The 22,832-nt window shown below is 42.1% G+C and overlaps 1 protein-coding gene across 1 annotated transcript in view; it reads left to right on the top strand.

Moving 5' to 3' along the window:
* The first annotated feature begins 3,273 nt into the window (after nucleotides 1–3,273).
* The window catches only part of GPM6B (glycoprotein M6B), a 158,677-nt gene continuing 139,118 nt past the window's right edge, over nucleotides 3,274–22,832 (top strand). The window contains exon 1 of the mRNA XM_055565660.1: nucleotides 3,274–3,424. Coding sequence (XP_055421635.1) covers nucleotides 3,421–3,424 — 4 coding nt within the window. The 5' untranslated portion in view covers nucleotides 3,274–3,420. The remainder of the gene's footprint in view (nucleotides 3,425–22,832) is intronic.

The raw sequence follows: 22,832 nt of genomic DNA, 5'->3' as shown, positions 1-22,832 counted from the left end.
GCAGTTTCTTTCTGGTTCACATCAAAGTCAGTTCCAGGCTGTCAGTGTGTTGGGTGGGAGTGAGCCTCTGCTCCACAGAGTCATTCAGTCACCCAGGGTGGCAGGGGCCATTCCATCTTCAACATGTGGTTTCATAAGGCATGCTGGGTGTCAATGTCACATTCCAGCTGAGAGGAGGGGAAAGCGCCGAGAAGCACATGATGTGCTAGAGAATCTGTCCGGGATGCCTGGAAGTGGTGGACGTCACTTCTGACCTCATTGGCTAGAACTCAACATGTAGTCCCACCTAACTGCTAAGAAGTCTGGGAAATGTGGTTCAGCTGTGTGGCCAGGTAGCCGAGAGATGTTTGGTGAATACGTCTCTACCATAGTGTATTTTCTCTCAGCCTTTCCCAGTGTATGTATATGACTAGGGTTATATTGTACATTTAGCTTTTTATTCTGCTTTAAAAATAACAACAACAACAAAAATATCTGAGCACTTTCCTACCTAATTCTTTGCAAACATGGCTGTGTGTTATCTAGTTATATAGAGCAGGGTTTCTCGACCTCAGCACTAATTTTTTGGAAATCTGTATTGGATTACAGTTGATTTACAGTGTTGTGTTAGTTTCAGGTATATAGCACAGTGATTCAGTTATACACACATCCACTCTTTTTTAGATTCTTTTCCCATATAGGTCATTACAGATTATTGAGTAGCATTCCCTGTGCTGTACAGTAGGTTCTTATTAGTTATCTATTTTATACACAGTATTGTGTATATGTCTCTATTTTTTGACATTTGGGGCTGGATCTTTCTTTCATGTGGTAAGGCCTGTCCTGAGCACTGTAGGATGTTAGCAGCCTCCCTGGCCTCCATCGACTAGATGCCAGTAGCACCCTCTCCCCAGCTGTGACAACTAAAACTGTCTGCACATGTTGCCAGATGTCTCTTGAGGGACAAAGTCACCCACAGCTGAGAACCACGGGGCTAGATCAATAGTAATTTATGCAACCACACCCCTTTTATCAAACAGTTGTTGCTTCCGTTATTGTTTTTATTGTTTGACATGCTATTACATCTTGCTCTGTGCTAAATATCTTTTTACATTAATTTTGACTGAAACAGTCATGAGTTACTTAGGAGAGAGAGTCCGAGAAGCAGATTATTAGGCCAGAGGCTATGAATAGTTTTAAGTCTCTCGATACATCCTGCCAAATATCTTTTCCAGAAAGGATCTACCAGTTTACTCTTCCACTGGCAACATAGTCTTGCTTTATTTTTAAAGGTTTTAGTTATATGAGAAAAATGGTTTATTATTTTAAAAAAGCATTTCTTAGACTAATAGTCAAATGTGCATATTAGCTATCTTGTACACCCTGTCAGTAGCCTTGCTAATTTCCCAACTGCTGTTTTGTTTTTCTTAAGGGTTTTAGGGACAATTGCTTGTTGAAATCAGTCCATGACATTTCCAGAGTGAGTAAAAGTTTCTATGAAAATGTGGCTTTCCTTTGACATTGTGTACACAATGGCTATAACTTGGTTTTTAATCACAGCATCCCATTGTGACTGGCTCCAATATTTGGACAGCTGTTATTTCTTTTCTTTGGTTAAAAAAAAATCCAAGACTTCTAGGGAATGACAGAAAGTGAACCAAAGGGTTTACTTTTCATCTCAGCGCATACAGCCTTAGAGTTCTTGCTTCCAGAGTGGCTGAATGAGGTCATATCTTGCCAAAATACTATTTCAGACTGTGTGCCCAAGTCCCATTCTGTTGTGTTCCTGGTCTCCTAGGAGCCTCCCAAGATGTAGGAATCAACCAAATCAAATGCTCTTCCCTAAATCAGGACTTAAACCAACTGCTTGTTGCCCTTATCCCTTTGCAGGGGATCCCGCTTATTGTCAACTGCAGTTGGATTCCTGCATGCACGTGCTTTCAGCACTGGTTGAAATGGATTACTTTCCTGTAACAGGACAAAAAGTTAAACCTATGAGCTCCCTGCCATTTTATTACTGCATGAAGATTGGTTAGGCATGACTGTTCCCATGGGACTGTGAAAATGAGCCAGTGATTTGCCTAGCACAAATCTCTGTCCTTTTGGGCAAAATATTATTAGGCTTTCTAGAGCTTTGCCTTGATAAAATCTTTCCTAATCCAGTAAATTCAATAGATGAAATGTTTGTTTCCTCCACTCTTGCTCAGTCCTAAAGCCTCTTTCTTCAGGCTTAAATGTCCCTTAAGTGGACTATCTACTGTTACTGTTTATGTAACCCTCTGTTCAAGTAACACAATGTATTTTCAAAACAATGAAGAAACACAACATAAACTATCAGGGGGGAAGGTTAGGCTCAGAAATGTCTCACAAAGCGTTAGCCAGGGGAAAACTGCAGGGATCTCAGAGCTTTGCTAATACCTTTGGAGACAGGAGAATTCTTCTCTTAAGGAGACAGAAGGAATTTAAGATCTGGACACTGTTAAACCATTAATTCCCTTACAAGCTCAAGCAGGAGGCCTGAGCACTGGGAGAGGCCGTGTCTGGGGAGGGTGGGCAAAGCCTTCTGGAGCCTTCCAGGGTGGGCTTCCAGGGATCGGGCGGCTTATGGAAATCCCCAAATCGGTCACCACTCAGATGGGAGAGTGCCATCTGTGTCCTTCTAAGTCATTTGTTTTCCACAAGTAAGTCAGTGTGGCAATCTTGGACGCACATTGGAACCAGCTGGGGAGATTTTGAGGCATGGAGGCCTTGGTCCCACCCGCTGAGGCCCAGAAGAAACTGAGTTTCAAAAGCTCACCAGGTGATTCTAATGTGCAATCAGGGTGGAGACCCACGGAACGAACTAACTCCCGCCGCCCCCACGTGAGCCAAAGGTTCCAGGACTCTGGGCTGGGGCGAGGCCGCCAAACACCGGGGAGGTCCTCGAGTCAGCCTCTGGGGCCTCAGTTTCTTTATCTGCACAATGGGTGACGGCCAGGACTGCCAAGGCCCCCTCCGGCTGGAAGAGTTCTCTTCTGGGACGCAGATCTGCGCCTCCGAGATCCTCTAAGCCCGCTCCCCTCGGTCCCCATCCCCCCCGCTGGCTTTTCCGGTTTCCTCGCCCCTCGGAGCTCGCCCGGGGGGTCCCAGAGGAAGCTGCGCGCTTCGCCGCCACCCCGGCGCGCGCGCTGCCCGGTTGGGGCCCCGGCTGCGGGCGCACAAAGCCCCCGGCGCTGACGTCAGGGCCCCCTCTCGGCGCGGCCGGCCCCCAGTGCAGGCGGAGCCGCGCCGCGCTCCCACCCCGGCCGGGAGTGATCACCAGCCGCCAGCCCCGCAGCCCCGCAGCCCCACGCCGCCCGCCCGCGCACGTGCCCGCCGGACCTGCAAACTTGTGCCGCCGGCTGTGTCCGTCCCCCGGGAGCCCCAGCGCCCGCAGCCCGCGCCTCCCGCCCATCTCCAGCCATGGGTAAGCCGACGCGCTGGCCCCTCGCCCCGGCCACAGCCTCGCGCCCCCGCCCCCGCTCAGGTGGGGCCTCCTGGGGGCACCTTCCCGACCCGGGCCGGTTTTGGGGAGGCTGCAGGTGGGAGGGGCACGGCGCAGGTGTCCCGAACGCCCAGGTGCGCGTCCCCGCCCCATCCCGGGGGCGTCCCCACTCCGGCTGCGGCCCCCCCACCGGGCGTGCGACTCGCCGGAGGGGACGGGCGGGACCCCCCGGAGGGGAGCCGAGGGGGCTGACGGAGCGTCCCGGGCTGCGGGCTCCTGCTGTAATTTTCAAGGGGTGAGAGACAGTTGCTCCTGGTCCTTTCTCCGGAACGCTCTCCAGTCGCCCGATCTCCCGGCTGCGAGTCTGATTTGGTCCCACCCTGCCGGGGTCTTGTTCGCCTTAAGCCCACCTGAAATCAACGCCCAGTTCCCCAAGCCTGGGGTCTTCCGTGAGCTCGTTTGGGAACCGTGAGCCTTGAAACCAAGAAGGTGGAAGGGAAGAGGGACAGGACGGGACAGAGGGCGAGGCTCTTTGTCCCCCGTTTCCACTATCAGAAGGCGAACCTGGGGCGCAGGTGGAGCCTATGTGCCCCGCGGGGTCCGAGGCAGTTGGGGAATCGATTAGTCGGGGTGAAAAAAAGCCGAGCTCTGGAGATTACAAAATCTCCCACCTGGCCCGGGGCGGAGAGCAGGAGGCTGTAAGATTGTGTCTGTCACCTCCTGACACCTCCGAAATCCTGCAACATGTTTTACACGGGGACACCCCCGAAATCCTGCAACATGTTTTACACGGGGACGCTGTGTCTCTCGGAAAACTCGTTAAAGAGTGCAGTGGAAATCAACCTCGTTCCGCTGCACCCCCGAAAAAATGTGCCTGGGAAAGGGTTTCCCCTGCCTGCTCTGTTATCCTTCTCTCGTGGCTGATAGGCTCCAGCCGCAAAAGCCACAAAGACTGTCACAGGAGCCCCTCGGAATCCGCATTCCAATGAGGGAGTCAGTGAATTTAACCATTGCAGCCCCTGGGGAGACCTTGGGCATTCCCTACCGGGCCCCAGCCCCCGCCCCCTACCCCATCCTGCAGTCCCTGTGCTGTTGATGGCGTGGGTGGTAATTTTGTACCGAGCAAACGTTTGGTGAGGGTTTGTAAGGAGGGCACATGATTTTGCGTTTAAAAGGAAGCTCAAAGAATTTTAGAGTTAAACCTTTTTTTTTTTTTCTTTTTCATTTTTTGGTTTATTTTATAAATTGTCTAGGTGATCAAAATCTGAAAGGAAATAAGGTCCGTGAATCCACCAGGACAATTTCTTGCCAAAAAGTTAGGGGTGAGCTAGGATAAGATCCTTCTACAAAAGGACAGAATTGCATGACCTGTATCTCACGTTCCTACTTGTTCAGTTGCTCAGTCGTGTCCAACTCTTTGTGACCCCATGGACTGCAGCACACCAGGCTTCCCTATCCCAATTCACCATCTGCCAGAGTTGGCTCAAACTCATGTTCACTGAGTGGGTGATGCCATCCACCCATCTCATCCTCTGTCGTCCCCTTCTCCTGCCCTCAATGTTTCCCAACATCCAAGGTTCCAACTAGTCATGTCCTGTGACTATCAATATTTCAGCAATGCTTGGCTCAAAGACGTTGAAGTTGCACAAGTGCCGGCTTGAGGAAGGCATTAACTAATTTTCCTGAAATAAAGTTATTTCTGTTTTTTTGTTTTTTGATCCTAGGCATTCGGATTTGTTCCGGTTAGAAATTGAGCGTCGAATTACCACTTGGGGACCTTCTTGGGAATGGCTTTCACAATGCCCAGGGCCTAATTGGGGGCGGGCTTTATTTTTAGGTAGGTGTGGAAGTTCCCGGGATTCTCATGAAGCAAATGCCCAAACCAGAGGCCTGTTCTCAAGGAAGTACTTTGTGTCTTGGACAATTGTTGCTTCTACACTTCAATTGCCAATTTATGTTAATTTGTGCATACCTCACTGGTTCTGGCAGTTTCCTTGGTTTTAGTTTTTAGCTTTTACATTAAAAAAGAAAAAAAAAAGTCCCCCTCAGGCCAGAAAGGAAACATACTGATTTCCTTTGGTAGATTCTTAGTAAATACACCACAAGGCCGTGAACTGGTTTTATTTTTCCAGATGTATTTAATTACTGAACGTACCCCAATGAATGTTTTAATTGAAGTGATTTAATGCTGGGAAAACTCTGACCATTTGTCCATTGGCTGGAACTTTGATTCTTATATAAGTCACTTCCTTAATGTGGTATCAGTTCATTTACTGGTAAACTGGGTGAGGTTTGTGAAAATAAAAGTTCCTCTGGACTCAAATTTTAAGGTATTCAAAATCTTTACGTTGACAAAATAATGAGCAGTGTGTGTACAGCTTTATCTTTCAATGCATCTTAAAGCATGCTTTTCAAAAATTGTTGAGCCAATTGACTTTTTTAATGGCTTTGTTGATAGAATTCACATACCATGTAATGCACACATTTAAGTGCACAAAATCAGTGAGTTTTAGTATATTCAAAGTTGTACAACCACCACCACTAGCTAACATTGTCATCACCCCAAAAAGAAACCCTATACTCATTAGAAGTACCTCCCCAGGCTCCTAGCAAACACTGATCTACTTTCTGTCTATATAGATTTGCCTATTCTGGACATTTCATGTAAATGCATTGAGCCAATTGATGTTTGACGTGTGTTTAACTCTTCAGTACCTTGGATTCTTTTGCACAATGGGAAGATGTTATGATGTACTGTTTGTATGTAGTACACCAGCTAAATGAGGCAGTTGAAATTATTTCACTGGCTGAAGAGTTCCACATTTGGCCATTGTGCATGTGTATGCTCACTCTCTTTCTTTTCCTCTCATCTCATTCTCTCATTCAGTGTAACTCTGGTTTTCTCTGATAGCAACTCAGGTTGCCTAATAGAATTTTGAACCTGTTACTTTCTTTATAGACCGTAAGACATGGCAACTAAATGGATTCCCTGAAATAATCTCTTATGAGGCTTTTGTGGACTATCCACCCAGAGTGAATATCGATCATGTATCCAGAGAGAGGGCCTCCCAGGTGGTGCTAGTGATAAAGAATCTGTCTGCAATGCAGTAGACGTGGGTTCGATCCCTGTGTCGGGAAGATCCCCGGGAGGAGAAAATGGCAACTCACTCCAGTATTCTTGCCTGGAGAATCCCATGGACCAAGGAGACTGGTGGGTTACAGTCCATGGGGTTGCAAAGAGTCAGACACAACTGAAGTGACTTAGCATGCACACATCCGAGAAGTGCCACTTTTGTTTCATTAGTTGCTTGTAATTTTAAATGAAAATTATATGTGAAATGATCAGATATAGCAAAATAACGAAGTAGTTGTTTAGATCCGTTTTTGTGATAAGGAAGTTTTTATGAAGATTATGAATTTAAACACAGTCAATCATTTCACTAAACAGCATTAAAAACACGGGTTGAGAGCTGTTCTTTAATGTGCAGGCAAGTCATCTGGTGATCTTGTTCAAAATGCTGATTATGATTCTCTGGGTCTGGGTGGGGTCTGAGTTTCTGCGTTTCTAGCAAGCTCTTGGTGGTACTGGAGCTGGTAGTCCCCAAGGCCAGCAAATAGAGAAAGCAGAGCAAGTCTGAGGCCGGGATGCCTGCCTCAGGAATTCCACGAACTTGCCATGTGAGCTTGGGTAAATCATTTTCATTTCTTAAGTTCAGTTTACTATACAGTAAAAGGATTTGATAAAATCATTTCTTCAGGCCCTTACAGATCTAAAAGGATGTACTTGTTTTTCTGTTTTTAAAACTTCTTGTTTTATGTTGGAATATAGCCAATTAGGGCTTCCCTGGTGGCTCAGAGGTTAAAGCGTCTGTCTGCAATGCGGGAGACCTGGGTTCTATCCCTGGGTCAGGAAGATTCCCTAGAGAAGGAAGTGGCACCCCACTCCAGTATTCTTGCCTGGGAAATCCCATGGACAGAGGAGCCTGGTGGCCTACAGTCCACGGGATCTCAAAGAGTCAGACACGCCTGAGTGACTTCACTTTCACTTTCATAGCCAATTAACAGTATTGTGATAGTTTCAGGTGGCCGGCAAAGGGACTCAGGTATACATATACATGTATCCATTCTCCCCAAAACTGCCCTCTCAAAGGATGTAAGTTAGAAAAAAGAAATAAGAGGGTCACGTTAGGCTTGACAAACGTGACAGAACAGTTTCCTAATTGTTTAAACACCATGTGTTTCCTTGAAGCCAGCATCACAGGCATCATTGGTCGTTGCATTGAATGCTGGGATCTTGATGTGCCCGCCAACAGGACACCCAGCCATCCCCGAAAGACACTAGCGGAGGAAGCCGTAGTGTTCACCCACTTGAGGGCCTCCAGCTTTAGCTTCTCCTGCCCTCTTGTCTTTAGAGCTGGCTTCGACAGAGAGCCTTTCTTGATTCTACATGCAGGGCCCAGGCCACCTTCAGAGGCCAGAGTCAGAAGGAAGCATGCATGCCAAGGACCCACACACATAACGTTTGCTTCTGGCAGTTTGCTCAGGAATTCAGATGCAGCTGGAGACGAAGAATGCTACCCTGAAGATCAGCTGGGCAGGAAATAGTCCCAGGATGGTTCGCTTCCCTCTGTCTGAGTCTAAAGACCTAGGAACAGCCCACCCTCTGGTCTGGGAGAGAGTGCCCTTCAAGTCTTGGGGAAATTTTGCATAAAACTCTAGTCCAATAGCACAGAGTGTGGTTTGTGACAAACAGGAAGTAATTAATTATTGAGTATCTTTTTGCTCTAGCAAAACCTCTAGCCCAAACCACTTGATCCTTCCAAGGGGTTCTTAGAGGACATCCTTATTGGCCGAATCTGGGGTCAAGTAGTTGATGGTTTATTGAAAATGCCAAAGGGGTGAATCACTGTCAGTAACCATCTTACACATTTTGTTTAACTTTAAACATGAATTCACCAGTATTTTGTTGCAAAGTCAAGGTCTTTGAGCGTGGACCCTGATTGAAATTCTTGAAGACTTCCGTGTATATAAATCACAGCCAGAATTCAATGGCTTTTGATTTCCAGTTCGATCCTTTTAAAGTAGAGTGAGAACCAACCTGTGTACAGATTCCTTGTAGATCAACAATCCCACTCCTCTTAAACCTTTAAAATTTTCTAGCCCCTACTTACTCTGGCAACTGTTTTTCGAAGTGACTCATCTCTTAAGGCTTTTCAAAGCCAATCAACTTGGTTTTCAAAGAAATAAAATACTATTTTTGGAGCTCATTAGCTTGTGTAACACCTAATTAAATGTCATAATTCTAGTAACAAGTACAGCTGGCATAAACAGACTTGAGAATATAATAGACTTCTGAGGTACACAATTCAACTGGTGGGAGAAGCAGTATATACATAGATGTCTTGGAGAACAGCCTAGAAACCAAGTTCTGTGGGCAATGCCCAGTATTATTTACAAAAAGAATAGAGAATATTGGGTAATTGGGTGGACCCACTAGGTGAACATTGGTAAGAGGGCTCCTACTATATCTTTAAGCCAATATTATCCATTTAACATTTTAACATGATTTTTCTGGTTCCCATTAGCTGGGTTGTTAGTGTTTATGTCTCTTCTGTTCAAATGTCAAATTTTTCAAGAACAAAGATTGCTTTACTCATTGTTTTATCCCAATGTTCTTTCAAATAATTGACATAGGTACTCCACAAGTATTTGTTAAAAGGATAAGGGTTTTATATAAAATCAATTTTATTAAGGCCTGTCTGCATTATAAAAGTATAGATTTCAAGGCATATAAAATTATATATGACAAACTGTGATAAACTAGAACAAATTAGTGCAAATGACATTAATTATTATTCTTTAATAACTTTAATACATTGAGCACAGATTAGCCCAGAATAACAGAATTTCAGAGCTTGAAGTCACTTTCGAAGTAAATTGATTGCTACAGGCATATACAGACACAAAAACAATTTAAAGAACAGTGTGAATTTTATTTCATTACTTTTTTTTTGCCTTTAGCCTTTTCTTTTGATGTTATAAAATATTTTCCTCTCTGGTGAAAAGTACTTCCTTCTTGTCAGATTTTTGAAGTGCACAAAATTTTTGGAGTGAAACAGTTTGTTTCAGTGTAATTCATTATTGCCCTGAGGATTAAAAGGTAACAATGGTCTTGAGCTTCCACTCTCCACTTGTGTAACTGGGTTAAATGAATACCTACTGCCATGCCATGCAATAGGGCATGTGCCTGTTTCTAAGTGTTTGAGTTCCGGTTACATGGCCATCACCATGAAGGCTTTCAGGGAATATTAAGACAGCTGCTCACTCAACAAGCGTTCACAGAGTCCTGTTCAGATGAGCCAGGTACTGTGCTAAATCTTGAAGCAAAAATAAACAAGACCCAGTGCTGTCCTCAGATCACCAAAGTTATTTCAGAGATGCAGATAAATAGTTATAATAGAAGTACAAGGTCCTGTCGAATAATTTCCTCTGTTTCAGGGAGAAAAAAGGGTGGAGTGCTATTTCTTGGGATTTCCTGGGGAGGTGGTTTTCCTTGATCTGAGTCTTGAAGGATGAGCAGGATGACAGGAATGAGTGGCGGTGGGGGGCGAGGACATCTTGTAAATAAAGTGTGTACATAAAGTAACCTGCTTTAAGTGATCACACATAGCTGAATCTTGCAAGAATATTTTTGATCTTGTCTATTGCCTCCTGCCTTTTAAAAGATAAAGCAGAGAAGGAAGGAAGTGTGAGCCTTTTGGGGGAAGGAAAGGGTCTCTTTGGTGTGACTCCAGAGGGGTTAGGCATCAAAATGAAACCCAGTTCTTGTCTATTTATACATTTGATTATTTTGAAAGTGTCATTATTTCTTCCTTAAATATTTGAAAGAATTCACCAGTGAAGCTATTTGGGTGTTGAGTTCTCCTTGTGGAAATGTTTTAAATTATGAATTATGTTTCTTTAACAGAGTACTATTCAGATTTCCTATTTCTCTTTGTTTCAGGTTTGATAAGCTGTGTTTTTCCAGGACTTTTTCATCTTATCTAAGTTATTAACATTATTGACATAAAGTCGTTCATAATATTTTGTATTATAAATCTAATCCTGTTGTCTATAAGATCTGTAGTGATGTTCCTGCATTCATTCCTAGTAATGTAGGTAATTTAAGTATATCTGTTTATTTTTCTTGATCAATCTTGGGCATTTATTTTAAAATTTATTTTAGTAGGTTGATGCTTACATCTGATAGATGAGCTGATCACTTAATTAAAAAGGAGTACATTTTCTAGTAATCAGAAAATAGAATTTTAATGTCTAGAGGTAGAAGTTGCTTCCCTGATGGCTCAGACGGTAAAGAATCTGCCTGCAATGAGGAAGGATCAAACCTGGGTTGGAAAGATCCCTGGGAGGAAGGCATGGCAACCCGCTCCAGTATTCTTGCCTGGAGAATCCCATGGACAGAGGAGCCTGGTGATCTACAGTCTATTGGATCGAGAAGAGTCAGACACAGCTCAGCAGCTAAGCACAGAAGTTGTTTACTTGGTTAGAAACAGAATCTGCCAAAGGAAAAAGTATTAAACCTGATCTTTTGAATTTTACTCTTAATGGCTCTATAACTCGGGTATTTGAACTTGGTTCGCCAAGATCTGTTGTAAATGATCTCGCATTAGAGTTATTGCTTAGTATCTGCTTGTGTATTCATTTTCTGTAGGACTGTTGAATTCTGCTTTCCTCTTCAGAGCAACTGGAGACAGATACTGAAACAAAAGAAATCTTTCCTTCCCTTTCAAGTGTACTTTTAGATCAGGGTTTCTCAAGCTCAGCACTTTTTGACATTTGGGGCTGGATGATTCTTTGTTGTGAGGAGACCATTCTGTGCACTGTGGGTTGTTTAGCAGCAACCCTGGCTTCTACATGCCAATAACAATACCGTACTTGTGACAACCAAAAATGTCTCCAGAAATTGCCAAGTAAGAACTATTGGGAGACAAAATAATCCCATGTTGAGAACCACTGCTTTTGAGTAAGAGGGATTGAAAGCCTTTTGTGTTTCCCAATATTATAAAATCTGAATAATGGCATGATTGGAGACTCGGTTGAGCACACCTACAGGATCGCAAAATCTCCGGTTAAAACTGTTATCCTTCCAAAAGGGATACTTGACTTTTATAGCTAAAGAAAGTTTTAAACCTTTTTTCAGCGTCATCAGAGAACCTGGAGATATAGCGGGGAGCCTTGCACACCACGTAATTCACTCTTCGTTTCGAGTAAAATGGTACCTAAACCATCTCAACAGTGAGAGCAAACCTCGAGTGTCTGGCTTTCCTTGGTAAATTGTTCTGATCTTCAGGATGCTTTATCTCTGAAAGAACTGAATCTATATGAAGTTCATTCTGCTTACCAAAGTTGTTTTCATCATCCTTTGTTTTCTTCATTAAGTAGAGAGACCTCAAGGATCTAGTCCCCTTTCTTAACATCCTTAATTACCTTGCTGGCCTTTCCAAATTTAGAATTCATCCCCTTAGCTGTAATCAAATATACCCAGATTAAGCCTTAAAGGCAACCTCCTGAACACTCTGTTTCATCCTTAGGGTCTGTAGTAATGACTTCATTACATTTTCCCCATGGGTTTGAGAAATGCAGAAGTTGTAAGAGAGGGGACTTTTTCTCCCTTCCTGATCACAGAGAATCTTTTTGAACAGCCATTGATCTCCCTGCCCACTCCCCATCCCTCACTTCTTCCCTTGGATGGAGAGCTTAAATTGGTGTTCTCCAAGAGATCTGAGCACACTTGCAAAACAGTTCCAGAATAAAAAGAGCAGGAACCTTGGAAGTGAAAGTCAGAAGGAGCCTGTAAAATCTGCCATTTTGTGTGTGTATCAGGTCACCCTTTTAGGTTTAGGACTGCAGTGTTTCACAACTCACTGAAAAGATTGTTTAAATGGAGGATTTTCAAATGGCAGCTTCAATTCAGGCATCTGTTCCTTCACCCAAGGAGCAAAGAATGGAGATATAATTAACAAAGAAACTCACACCCTTAGGATGACCTTATTTGATGCAGCCCTCTATTGTGTATTTTCATTTTAGTTTTCTCCTGTGGCATATTCTGGCAATAATCATGATTAAGTAAAGCAGAATTCAGAACATTAAAGAGATGAATTTTTATTCCACGAATTACTGTCATGTTGCAAAGCCACTGTCCTGGATTACCAAAAACTGTTTTGAACTCTATTATATAATGATAGTTTGTCACAGGTATTTTTAGATGTTTTGCGAGAGGCACAAATATTATACAATCACTTTAAAATTTGATATTGAAGTATAACATACGTGTAAAAAGTGAGCAGATATTAAGCATACAGCTCGATAAATTTTTGCAAACTTAACCAGTATATAGATTAAGAAGCAGAATATTACCAGCTGCTCAGAAATCCCCTGCAAGCTCCCTTTTAGGCAGCCCTGACCAAGGGTAATCATTCCTAATTTCTGCCAACATAGTTTGGCCAGTTTGTGCACTTTATATAAATGGAATTATAGAGGATGAACTCTTAGGTCTGGAAGCTTTTGATCAACATGAATAACATTATGTTAAAACTCAGTAATATTTTCTGTCTGGAAGTAGACCTACTTCTAAATCATTATGGTTAAAAGCATTTATTAAATACCTTCATGTGTAGAGCTATGCTAAGGAGTGCATCAGCCACTGGTTCCTACCCTGTTTTAAGTAGAAAACATTGACATAGCAGGTATATGAAGGACTTTGAAAATAATTGGTGGGAGATGAGATGGGTAATTGAAAAACATGCATATACAGTGGAAGGGATTATAAAGATAAGGTAACCCCACTATCCACCTTGGAAATGGAAAAATATGTCAGGAGGATTTGAGAATAAAGAGGAAGTTGTTAATGTTGTGTATTCAGGATACAATCTGTAAGAATGTTTTCTGGCTTCAGGGTATAAGGATGTAACAGATGTTAAGACCTCCTCCCAATTAGTTGCCTGAAGAAGATAGAATTTTAGGAATTGTTTCAATTAACAGTAGTTAGAGAACTGATGGCCAAATGGGTGTTCCAAGCAATATGCAGGTTTAGAAAAAAGATTGAAGGCCTGGGATGATTTCCGGTTATCTTCCTGAAAATTCTTAGATGTAAAACGGTTTTTGCCAAATTAACTTTTCTTCTTGAGGTGTTGGGACTTAGACAGTAAGCTGCCTTCATTCCTTCAATGAGGTATTTTGTCATCTTACTGACTGAAGTGATGGTATAGTTGTTACCAAACCAAACTTGGATCCCTTTGCCTGCATGCAGTAAAGCCAATCTATTGATACCAAGTTGTGGTGAAGGAAAAGTGCAGCATTTATTGCTGGTGACAAGCAAGAAATCTGGGTCACTGGTGCTCACAAGACCAAAAGTCCCTGATGGCTTTCAGCAAGGCATTTTTAGAGGCTAGGTGAGGGAGGGGCATCCCATGGTGTGTGATCAGCTTGTGCTCAGTTCTCAGATTAGTTGAAGGTGAGGTAACAGGGCGGTGTCACAGGAGTTAATATTATTAGGCCTTAGGCTCCAGGAGGAGCCTGTAAGACAGCTTAGGACATGTGCATCAGATACAGTGATTTAAGTACTTCAGAGAGGAGCTAAAACAGAGAATATGGGGAAGGGGTCTGTCCAGGTAATGCCCCACGGGGTCCTCCTGGGTTTCAGAATCTGCAGAATGAATGCTTTGTCATCACGTGGAGCTGCCTTTCAACTGTATAGTGTCACCACTGTCCCCCAAGTCATGGTATCAATTTATACTGTCACCAGGAGCATCAGAACATTCTCGTTTCTCCAAATCTTCTCCAGCATTTGGTGTTCTCACTGTTTTAAATTTTTTTCAAGAATCTCATAGGTATGAAGTATTTCATTGGTTTTTTTTTTATATTGAATTTCCCTACAAAGGTTGAAACTTTGGGGTAGGTTATTGGCCATTTGGGTTTTCTCTTTCATTTATATACTTATTTTGTTCTATTGATTTGTAACAATTCTTTATACATTCTGGATACTAACCCTTAATTAAATGTATTGTCAATATCATCGTCCTTTTTGTGGCTTATCTTTTAACTTTGAGCACATTTTGTGTTGTGCTGAACATTTTTTATTATAATAAAGCCCTAATTATCAGTCTTTTCCTTTATTCTTCTATGATTTGTGCCTTTTAACCTTGTTCTAAAATTGTTCCTATCTCCGAGGTCATGCAGATGTTCTTCAATATTCTCTTTTAAAATGTGCTTTTCAAGGACCTATTGAAAAGCACAGGGAACTATAATATACTCAGTATTTTATAATAAACTGAAAGGGAAGAGAATCTGAAAAAAGAGTGTACACACACACATAACTGAATCACTGAAACTAACACAACTTTGTAAATCAACTACACTTCAATTTAAAAAACAATTGTGTTTCATAAAAAGTATGGTTTTCAGTTTTCAGTCTTCATTCTATTAGGATTTTAGTTTTTTGGGTATAGTATGAGGTAGAAATCTGTATTTTACATTTCTTATACATAAACCACTACATTCTTAATATTTCCTCCTTTCCCCACTGATTTTTATATAATCTCATGCATTACATTTCTCTGCTGTACCTGTGCATACATCTCTGGCCTCGGTTTGGTTCTCTTGGTCTATTTTGCCATCCATCTGCTAAGACTACACTGTCATAATTAGTATATATTTAAAGTAAGCCAGGATATCTCCTAGAAGTGTTCTCGTCTTATTCTTCTTTCAAAGTGTCTGAGGTGTACACTTCACTTTTTGCTGTTTTTGCAATCAGCCGTTGATGTTCCACCAACGTCCCTGTTAGGATTTTGAGTGGGATTACAGTGAGTTTATAGAATAATTTCCACCATAGTCACTGTGTTCACTGTATTGCACCTTCCATTTATATCCATGGTGTATGTTTTCACATAGTCAGATCTTCTCTTTCATTCCCCAGTAATGTTTTTGCACACCTTTAAAAAACTAGTGAAGGTCCCTCATAGAGTGAGAAAGTAAATCCATCGGAGTCAAAACTAATTCCACAGATGTCATGGTTTACTTCCACAGACCTGCAACGAATTGCAGCTGAATGTACAAAAAGTTCAGATTAATACACAAGCTGTAGGGAAAGCCGATTTTGAGTTACCACCTACCAGCCTGGTCATAAGAAGTGAAGTGAGGTATTCTTACTTCAACCGACCCTAGGTATATTCTAATAAGATAAGAAAATATAACCCTCAGTATGTTAAAAATGTGGATTTCTTTGAAAAGAAAAATATGGCCATATTTGCTGCATCATTACATTCAGGATGCAAATTCTCTGTGGAAAGAGAAAGAAAGGAAGCCAGTCTTCAGTCGGAGTGCACAGCCATGCAACCAAGGTAACCCTACTGCTACTGCTAAGTCGCTTCAGTCGTGTCCAACTCTGTGCGACCCCATAGATGGCAGCCCACCAGGCTCCCCCATCCCTGGGATTCTCCAGGCAAAGGTAACCCTAGAGCGGTAGAAACCTGCCTCTTGTGTGGGAGTGTTACTTCCGTGTTTGGCTGTGTCACTCATAAAAATGACCTTTTCTTGGTTGATTCAACATTACCTGGTTTCCCAAAGCGGTTTAATGGGAAACTTTACCTGGGATGTTTTTATATACTGCTCACCCCACTGAGAGGACACCAGCATCCGACTGGAGTGTGAGCTTGATTTATTCTGGAAAGCGATTTGTTCAGCTGTCAAATGAGATTACGTGTGTGGCTGTTACCCATCACTTCACAGAAATATTCTTAGTCCTCCACGTGGCCTCAGACTTTTATTTATTTATTTGATGGGAACAGAAATCACACATGTAACATCTCCTAGAACACATCTTTGGAAATGCAATTTTTAATAGAGCACGATTACCCCCTTACTGTTGAGGATGGTGATGCTGCTGCTGGCTAGAACGGAACTGGACTGCTAGACAATTTCCCGCTGTCCTGGGACACCATCCCCCACCCCCCAACATATGGACTTCCATATATTTAGATTTGAATAACCTGGAAAGGCCCGTCATCAGAATCCGTTCTTAAAATTCACTTTTTGTTGTTGTTGTTGTTACATGTCTTTGTCTTGGAGTGGTCACTCATTGTAGAAACTTATTTAAAATGGAAGTCTAATAGAAAACACACTTGTGCTTATGAAAAGGGAAAAGGGGTGAGGAAAGGATAAATTAGGAGTTTGGGATTAGCAGATACTAATTACTACATATAAAGTAAACAGTGAGTCCTACTGTATGGCACACAGAACTATATTTGGTATCCTGTAAGAAACCATAATGGAAAAGAATATTATAAAAAAGAATGTGTATATATGTATATAATCGAATCACCTTGCCGTACAGCAGAAATTAGCACAACATTGTAAGTCAACTATACTTCAAACAGTTATTTACGAATTGAAGTCTAAGTTGAGATATGAAAGTTAAGTTCTTTTTACTTCTTATCATCTTATTTTTGCCCTTGAAGATTTGAGCAAAAATGGTGGTATTTCTGCTTTGTGATTCAAGTTCTGTTTTCCTCAGCCTAACACAATGATGAGTGAGATATCATTTAAAAGAAAAAGAAAACTGACCAAAATAGCTATGTCACAGCGTGGATTGTTGACTGGAAACTTCTGCTTGGTTGGAGGCCTAAGAGGTGGGACGAGCCACCTGGGCAGGCTCTTGGCCCACGTGCTCGTTGGTGATGTTGGCAAAGTTAGGCACTTCTTCTTTCCAGGACTCATGAGAAACGGTGGCCTCACAGTTCTATCAGAAGTGACCATGAGTTCTTTTTTGTTTGAAGGAGAGTTTGTCGAACCACTGATTTTCCACTCGAATTGATTTTTACCCCCTAGGGGACGGTTGGCAATGTCTGGAGACATTTTTGGTTGTTAGCTGGGGTGAGGGGGAAGGTGCTACTGGTATCCAGTAGGTAGAGGGCAGGGCTGCTGCTAAATGTCCTATGAACCCAGAGCCCACCCTTCCCCAAACACAGTCTTATGGTTCTCACTTCAAGAGTGCCAAAGTTTAGACTAAACTTTGTGTGTGGGTGTTAATTTCTGCTGTACAGCAAAGTGGTTCAGTTATGCAAAATATATACTTCTTGTTTTCTTTTCATTTATGGTTTACCACCCAATATTGAATATAGTTCCCTGCGCTATACAGTAGAACTGTTGTTTAGCCATCATATATATATATATATATATATATATATATATATGTAATAGCTTGCATCTCCTCATCCCAAACTCCCAGTCCTTCTCTCTCCCACCCACCTCACCTTCTTGGCAACCACAGTCTGTTTTCTATGTCTGTGATTCTGTTTTGTGGTTAAGTTCATTTGTGCCTTGTTTTAGATTCCACATATCTTATGGTATTTGTCTTTCTCTTTCTGACTTACTTCAATCAGTATGATAACCTCTAGTTGCATCCATCTTAGTGTAAATGGCATTATTTCATTCTCTTTTATGGCTGAGTGAAAGTGAAGTCGCTCAGTTGTGTCTGACTCTTTGCAACCCCATAGACTGTAGCCTACCAGGCTCTTCTGTCCATGGGATTTTCCAGGCAATAGTACTGGAGTGGATTGCCATTTCCTTCTCCAGGGGATCTTCCCAACCCAGGGCTCGAACCCGGGTCTCCCTCATTGCAGACAGACGTTTTACCGTCTGAGCCACCAGGGAAGTATATGCCTTTGTGTATATGCACCACATCTTATTTATCCATTGCATCTGTTGGATTTTGAGGTCGTTTCCATGTCTTGACTATTGTGAATAGTGTTGCTGTGAACATAGGGATGCATGCACCTTTTTGAATTGTAGTTTTGTCCAGATATATACCCAGGAATGGGATTGCTGGATCATGTGGTAGTTCCATTTGTATTTTTTTTTTTGAGAAGCCGCCTTACTGTTCTCCATAGTGGCTGTACCAGTTTATATTCCCACCAATAGTGCAGGAGGGTTCCCTTTTCTCCACATGCTCTCTGGCATTTATTATTTGTAGACTTTGTGATGATGGCCGTTCTGACTTGTGTGAGGTGATGACCTCATTGTAGTTTTGATTTGCTTTTCTCTAGTAGCTAATGATGTTAGGCATCTTTGCATGTGCCTTTTGGGCATCTGTATATCTTCTTTGGAGAAATGTCTTTAGGTCTTCTGCCCATTTTTCGATTGAGTTCTCTGTTTTGTTGTTGTTGTTACTGAGTTGTAGACTTAACTTTTGAACACATGAAAGGCAATCTTTGCCAACCTTTAAACCACAGAACTCGTGGTAAGGTTTAGAATTTGGCCTGAAATAGAGCAAGGGATTCTAGACACCAGATAAAGGGATCCAGGCGTAGAAGAAGCTGCTGAGTTAATTAAGAAGGTGCCTTTCTGAATGGGAGCCTTCAGGACAAGCCTCTCTCTGCTGCTGGCAAACCTAGTCCTGGTTGTCACTAGTTACTGGTGCCGATCTGAACCTACTTGTTGAATCCAGTTGCAATCCATTGAACTCTTACCTTGCACAAGACCTTCTTTATGATAAGAAAAAGTCAAACTATGGTAGTGTGTATGATCTAAAACCGAATCATAATCAGCGTCAGAAAATTCTTTTGCCTGAGAAATTTCATTTATTATTTCAGCCTCTATCTAGGAAAGTCGCCAATAGTCCTATAACAAAAGAAGAGAGCACAGAATATTGTAGTGAAGCAATTATTTTTTCATTCACCATTTAGTTTCAAGCAATAGGTTTAACCTTTTTATTTTCTCCTAAGAGCTGCTAATGAATAGTACAGTAGGTGGGTTAAGTATCATATTTTCTCCATTTTTTTCCCAACCTTGGTGAAGATACTAAGTTGAGGCATGTAAAACAGACAATATTTGTCCATTTGGGGGCATACAATATGGTATTTTCATATAGTTCAGTCTAATCCAGCATAGTTGCCCAGCAAGCTAAAAAGAAGGTAGTGGCCTAAATATTCCTTCCCAAGGGCCTTTCCCAGCCTGAAATTGCCATGAGAAAAAAGAAATGCCCATTCATTTTTTCCTCTGAAGCTTTGCAGATGTAACTGAAACCTCATTCTGATGTGTCTTCAATGGACTCTGACTTTAAACCTGGGGTTTCCCTAAACCTGGGGTTTCCCTCATAGATATTTAAAAACCTAAGAATTCTGCCTTTCAACAGCTTTTCTGGCAAAGCAAAGAATTGTCCCCCAGTTTATCTACTGCTAAATGTGGATTTGGGTGTTGTATTCTCTTTAGGTATGTGATACACCTGTCTGGGCAATTGTTAAGCCAGAATTGTAGGAAGCTCTTAAGTTTGGTCTTTTTTTTTTTTTTTCCACTTGAATTTAGTGAATGCTTCTCAGTGGTTTAATTTTGGTGCAGAAAATTAATGATAGCTGATATTTGTAGGAATGTTTGTCCTCCATATTTTTAGTTGAAATCGATAAAAGTGTGGCCATTTCCAGGTAAGTGTCAAGGTTTTACGTCCATACAGCTGAGTTATTCCTGAATGTATTTATATCTCTATGTTACTGTGAATTTGCAATCTGTGCACCTTTGACATCTTCGTGAGAAAAATCCAACATAATTTCACAGGTTGTTGGAAAGTCTTATTGTCTTGTAATTTTACCCTGCTTAGCATTCCTGAACATTGTTGTTGTTCAGTTGCTAAGTCATGTCTGACTTAGTCATGCGACCCCATGGACTGTAGCACGCCAGGCTTCCCTGTCCTTCACCATCTTCCAGAGCTTGCTCAAACTCATGTCCATTGAGTGATGCCATCCAACCATCTCATCCTCTGTCACCCCCTTAGATGAAATAAATATAAAATTGCTCTTTGAGGATGAAATGAAGACTGGGGAAACCCCTATCTTAGTTTCCTAGCATTAAGAATTTATCCTAATATGAAACAGCAAGTCATCAGAACCTGGTTTATTTTAGCACTTACCCTGATGCTTGGAAGCAGGCGTTTTATCTTGAAAATGTTATCCAACAAAAACCCTAGAGCCACATATTGGCCCAATCAAAAAACTCTCTCCTTCCAGTTGTGATCCATTGGCAACCATGGATCCACCCCTGCCTCCAGTTCATTTGCCTGATCCTTCTTTGCACCGTCCACCATACTGGTGTACTGTTATTTGAAATCTCTGTGATAAAAGGTCTGGCTTCTCTTGACCCTTCCCCAGTTCAGGAAAGTTTGGGGGGCTTCCCCAAAGAAGTAAATCAAGGGTGTTGAGAAGTTAAGAAAGGACGTGACCATGAAGGTGAGATTTGCCCCACTGTAACTCATGTGCCCGGGTAACTGGGAGATGTCTATGCTTCCATCCCCAGAAAGAAGTGTGTTTGTAATGTTACAGAGAAGGGCTACCATTTGGTCATTGTCACAGTCAGCTGCCACCCGGCCTGGGAAGAAAGGACAGGTTCTGAACATCCATGGTAGTTCTTTGCTGTGATGTGGCTTTTTGTTGATCTCATCAGAGGCATCCTGAGAGACTTGGCTTCTTTGACCAGTCAGCTTCCCAGTTTTCACTGTGCACTTTCATCGCCCAAATGTGACTCTAAATGCAAGAACTATGGTGGTGAGTAAGAGGGCCCTTGACCTTGAGGAGGAGCCTGCATTCTGGTGGGAGAGATGTACCTGTGAGCAGAGAAATTATGATAAGATGAAAATAAAACAATAGCAATGTGCTCAAAATAGCATTTTTTTCTGATGATGTGTATGTGTGCTCTGCGTGCCTACCACATGTATTACCAGCTAGGGGACAAATCTCTGTTCTTTCGCCAAGTACTGGCTGTTGTAATGACAATATGAACAAATGCCAGAGTTCATTATATCTGAATGTTGCGGCTTTTGCAGGTGGACATCCAGCCAAAACATACTCAGTTGGGGAGACTCAGACCTTCGCCAAAGGACATTTTGTGAATGTAGCAAATCCTCGTCGATAGTTTAATGTAATTAGGGGTAAAATAGAAATGGTTGGTCAGAAAACTGATCAAAACCACAGATTGCATCACCAAATAAACCATCAGTGATGTCAGTAACTATAATGGCATAATGAGACATCGTCATTATATGATGTTTCTTTCTTTAGAAGCCCAGCGACACCATCACAGGAAACCGAACGTTAATTAAGGTGTTGTTTGAATGCCTGGTGAATTTTAATCTCTTATAGAGTTTAGTCTTGAATGCGTCATTCAATTATTTCTATAATTTTATTACCTATGAAAACTTATCTTGAGGTAAAGAAGACAGGGTCTGTGTTATCGTTGCCATGGTGACTTTGTACTTAAAATGGCAGGCTGTGCTTACGTGGTTTAAAAATATCTACTGTGTGATTGCTGTAAAAATCTCCACAAGTAGTTTGCTCATGTCCACACTGCCGTTTCACTGGCATTTCAGTGAACGACTTGATCACAGAAGTTGCTGTGAGAAATGCCAGAGATTATTACTCTCTAGCACTAAAAATATTTTCAATTTCCACCACTAAAATTTTTGAATATTGCAAAATAGCTTCTATGTGTCCTTCCCATGTTCCTCTGAGTGAAACAATCTTAACTGATCATGTTGAAGGACCACAGGGACTCGGGGATGAATTGTACTTGGGCAAGATACGGGGTGTCTACAGTCAGCCGCCATTGTTGAGGCCATGTGCCCACTTTCCGCTCATGGCTCTAAGACACTAGATTGGAATAATCCAGTTGATTGCTGTCTCCCCTCTGCTGTCAGAGAGGTCCCATGAGAGCCAATTGGCTGCCTGAATTTATTTCTTTTTTGAAGATGGAAACCCCTTAAAACACACACACACACAAATAAATAAACAAATACATGTTCTTTGTAAACTAGCTTAAACAGCACAGAAATCTGCATTGTATTGCAGGTGATAGCCTGGAGTGGGTGCCCAGGAACGTCGTGGCTCCTTTGTAGAGTGGGCTTTGTGACAGCTGTTGACCACTCAGAGTCTTTGTACTTGACTGTTTTGCAAATGTTTTGCTTCCAGAACATTTCAAGTCCTGGATAAGTGGGGAGTAACAGTGGATATAGATGCATCCATGCAGAAGTTGCATTCTGTATCCACATGGGGGATATAAACATGTCATTGTTCTTTTTATTTATTTATTTACTTATTTATTTTTGTAAATATCCACTCCCAAGCCTTGGAGGCAACGTGGGAAAGAGTGTTGCTTCACTTGTGAGCATCTCCTTCGTCCATTCCTGCCTGTCCCAGAACTCTCTCTTTGGCAGAGTGTGTTTGTCTTTCTGTATTAGCATCTTTTTTTTTTTCCCCCTCTGATGGCGGCTCAGATCAGTGCCCTTGGTCACTGAGAAAATAAAATGATAGTTCAGAGTCTTGTGAAGCAAGTCTAGAGATGGCTGCCTTGG

The sequence above is a fragment of the Bubalus kerabau genome, chromosome X (assembly GCF_029407905.1).
Source record: "Bubalus kerabau isolate K-KA32 ecotype Philippines breed swamp buffalo chromosome X, PCC_UOA_SB_1v2, whole genome shotgun sequence".
Lineage (NCBI taxonomy): Eukaryota > Metazoa > Chordata > Mammalia > Artiodactyla > Bovidae > Bubalus > Bubalus kerabau.
This window is presented reverse-complemented; position numbering and strand designations above follow the sequence as displayed.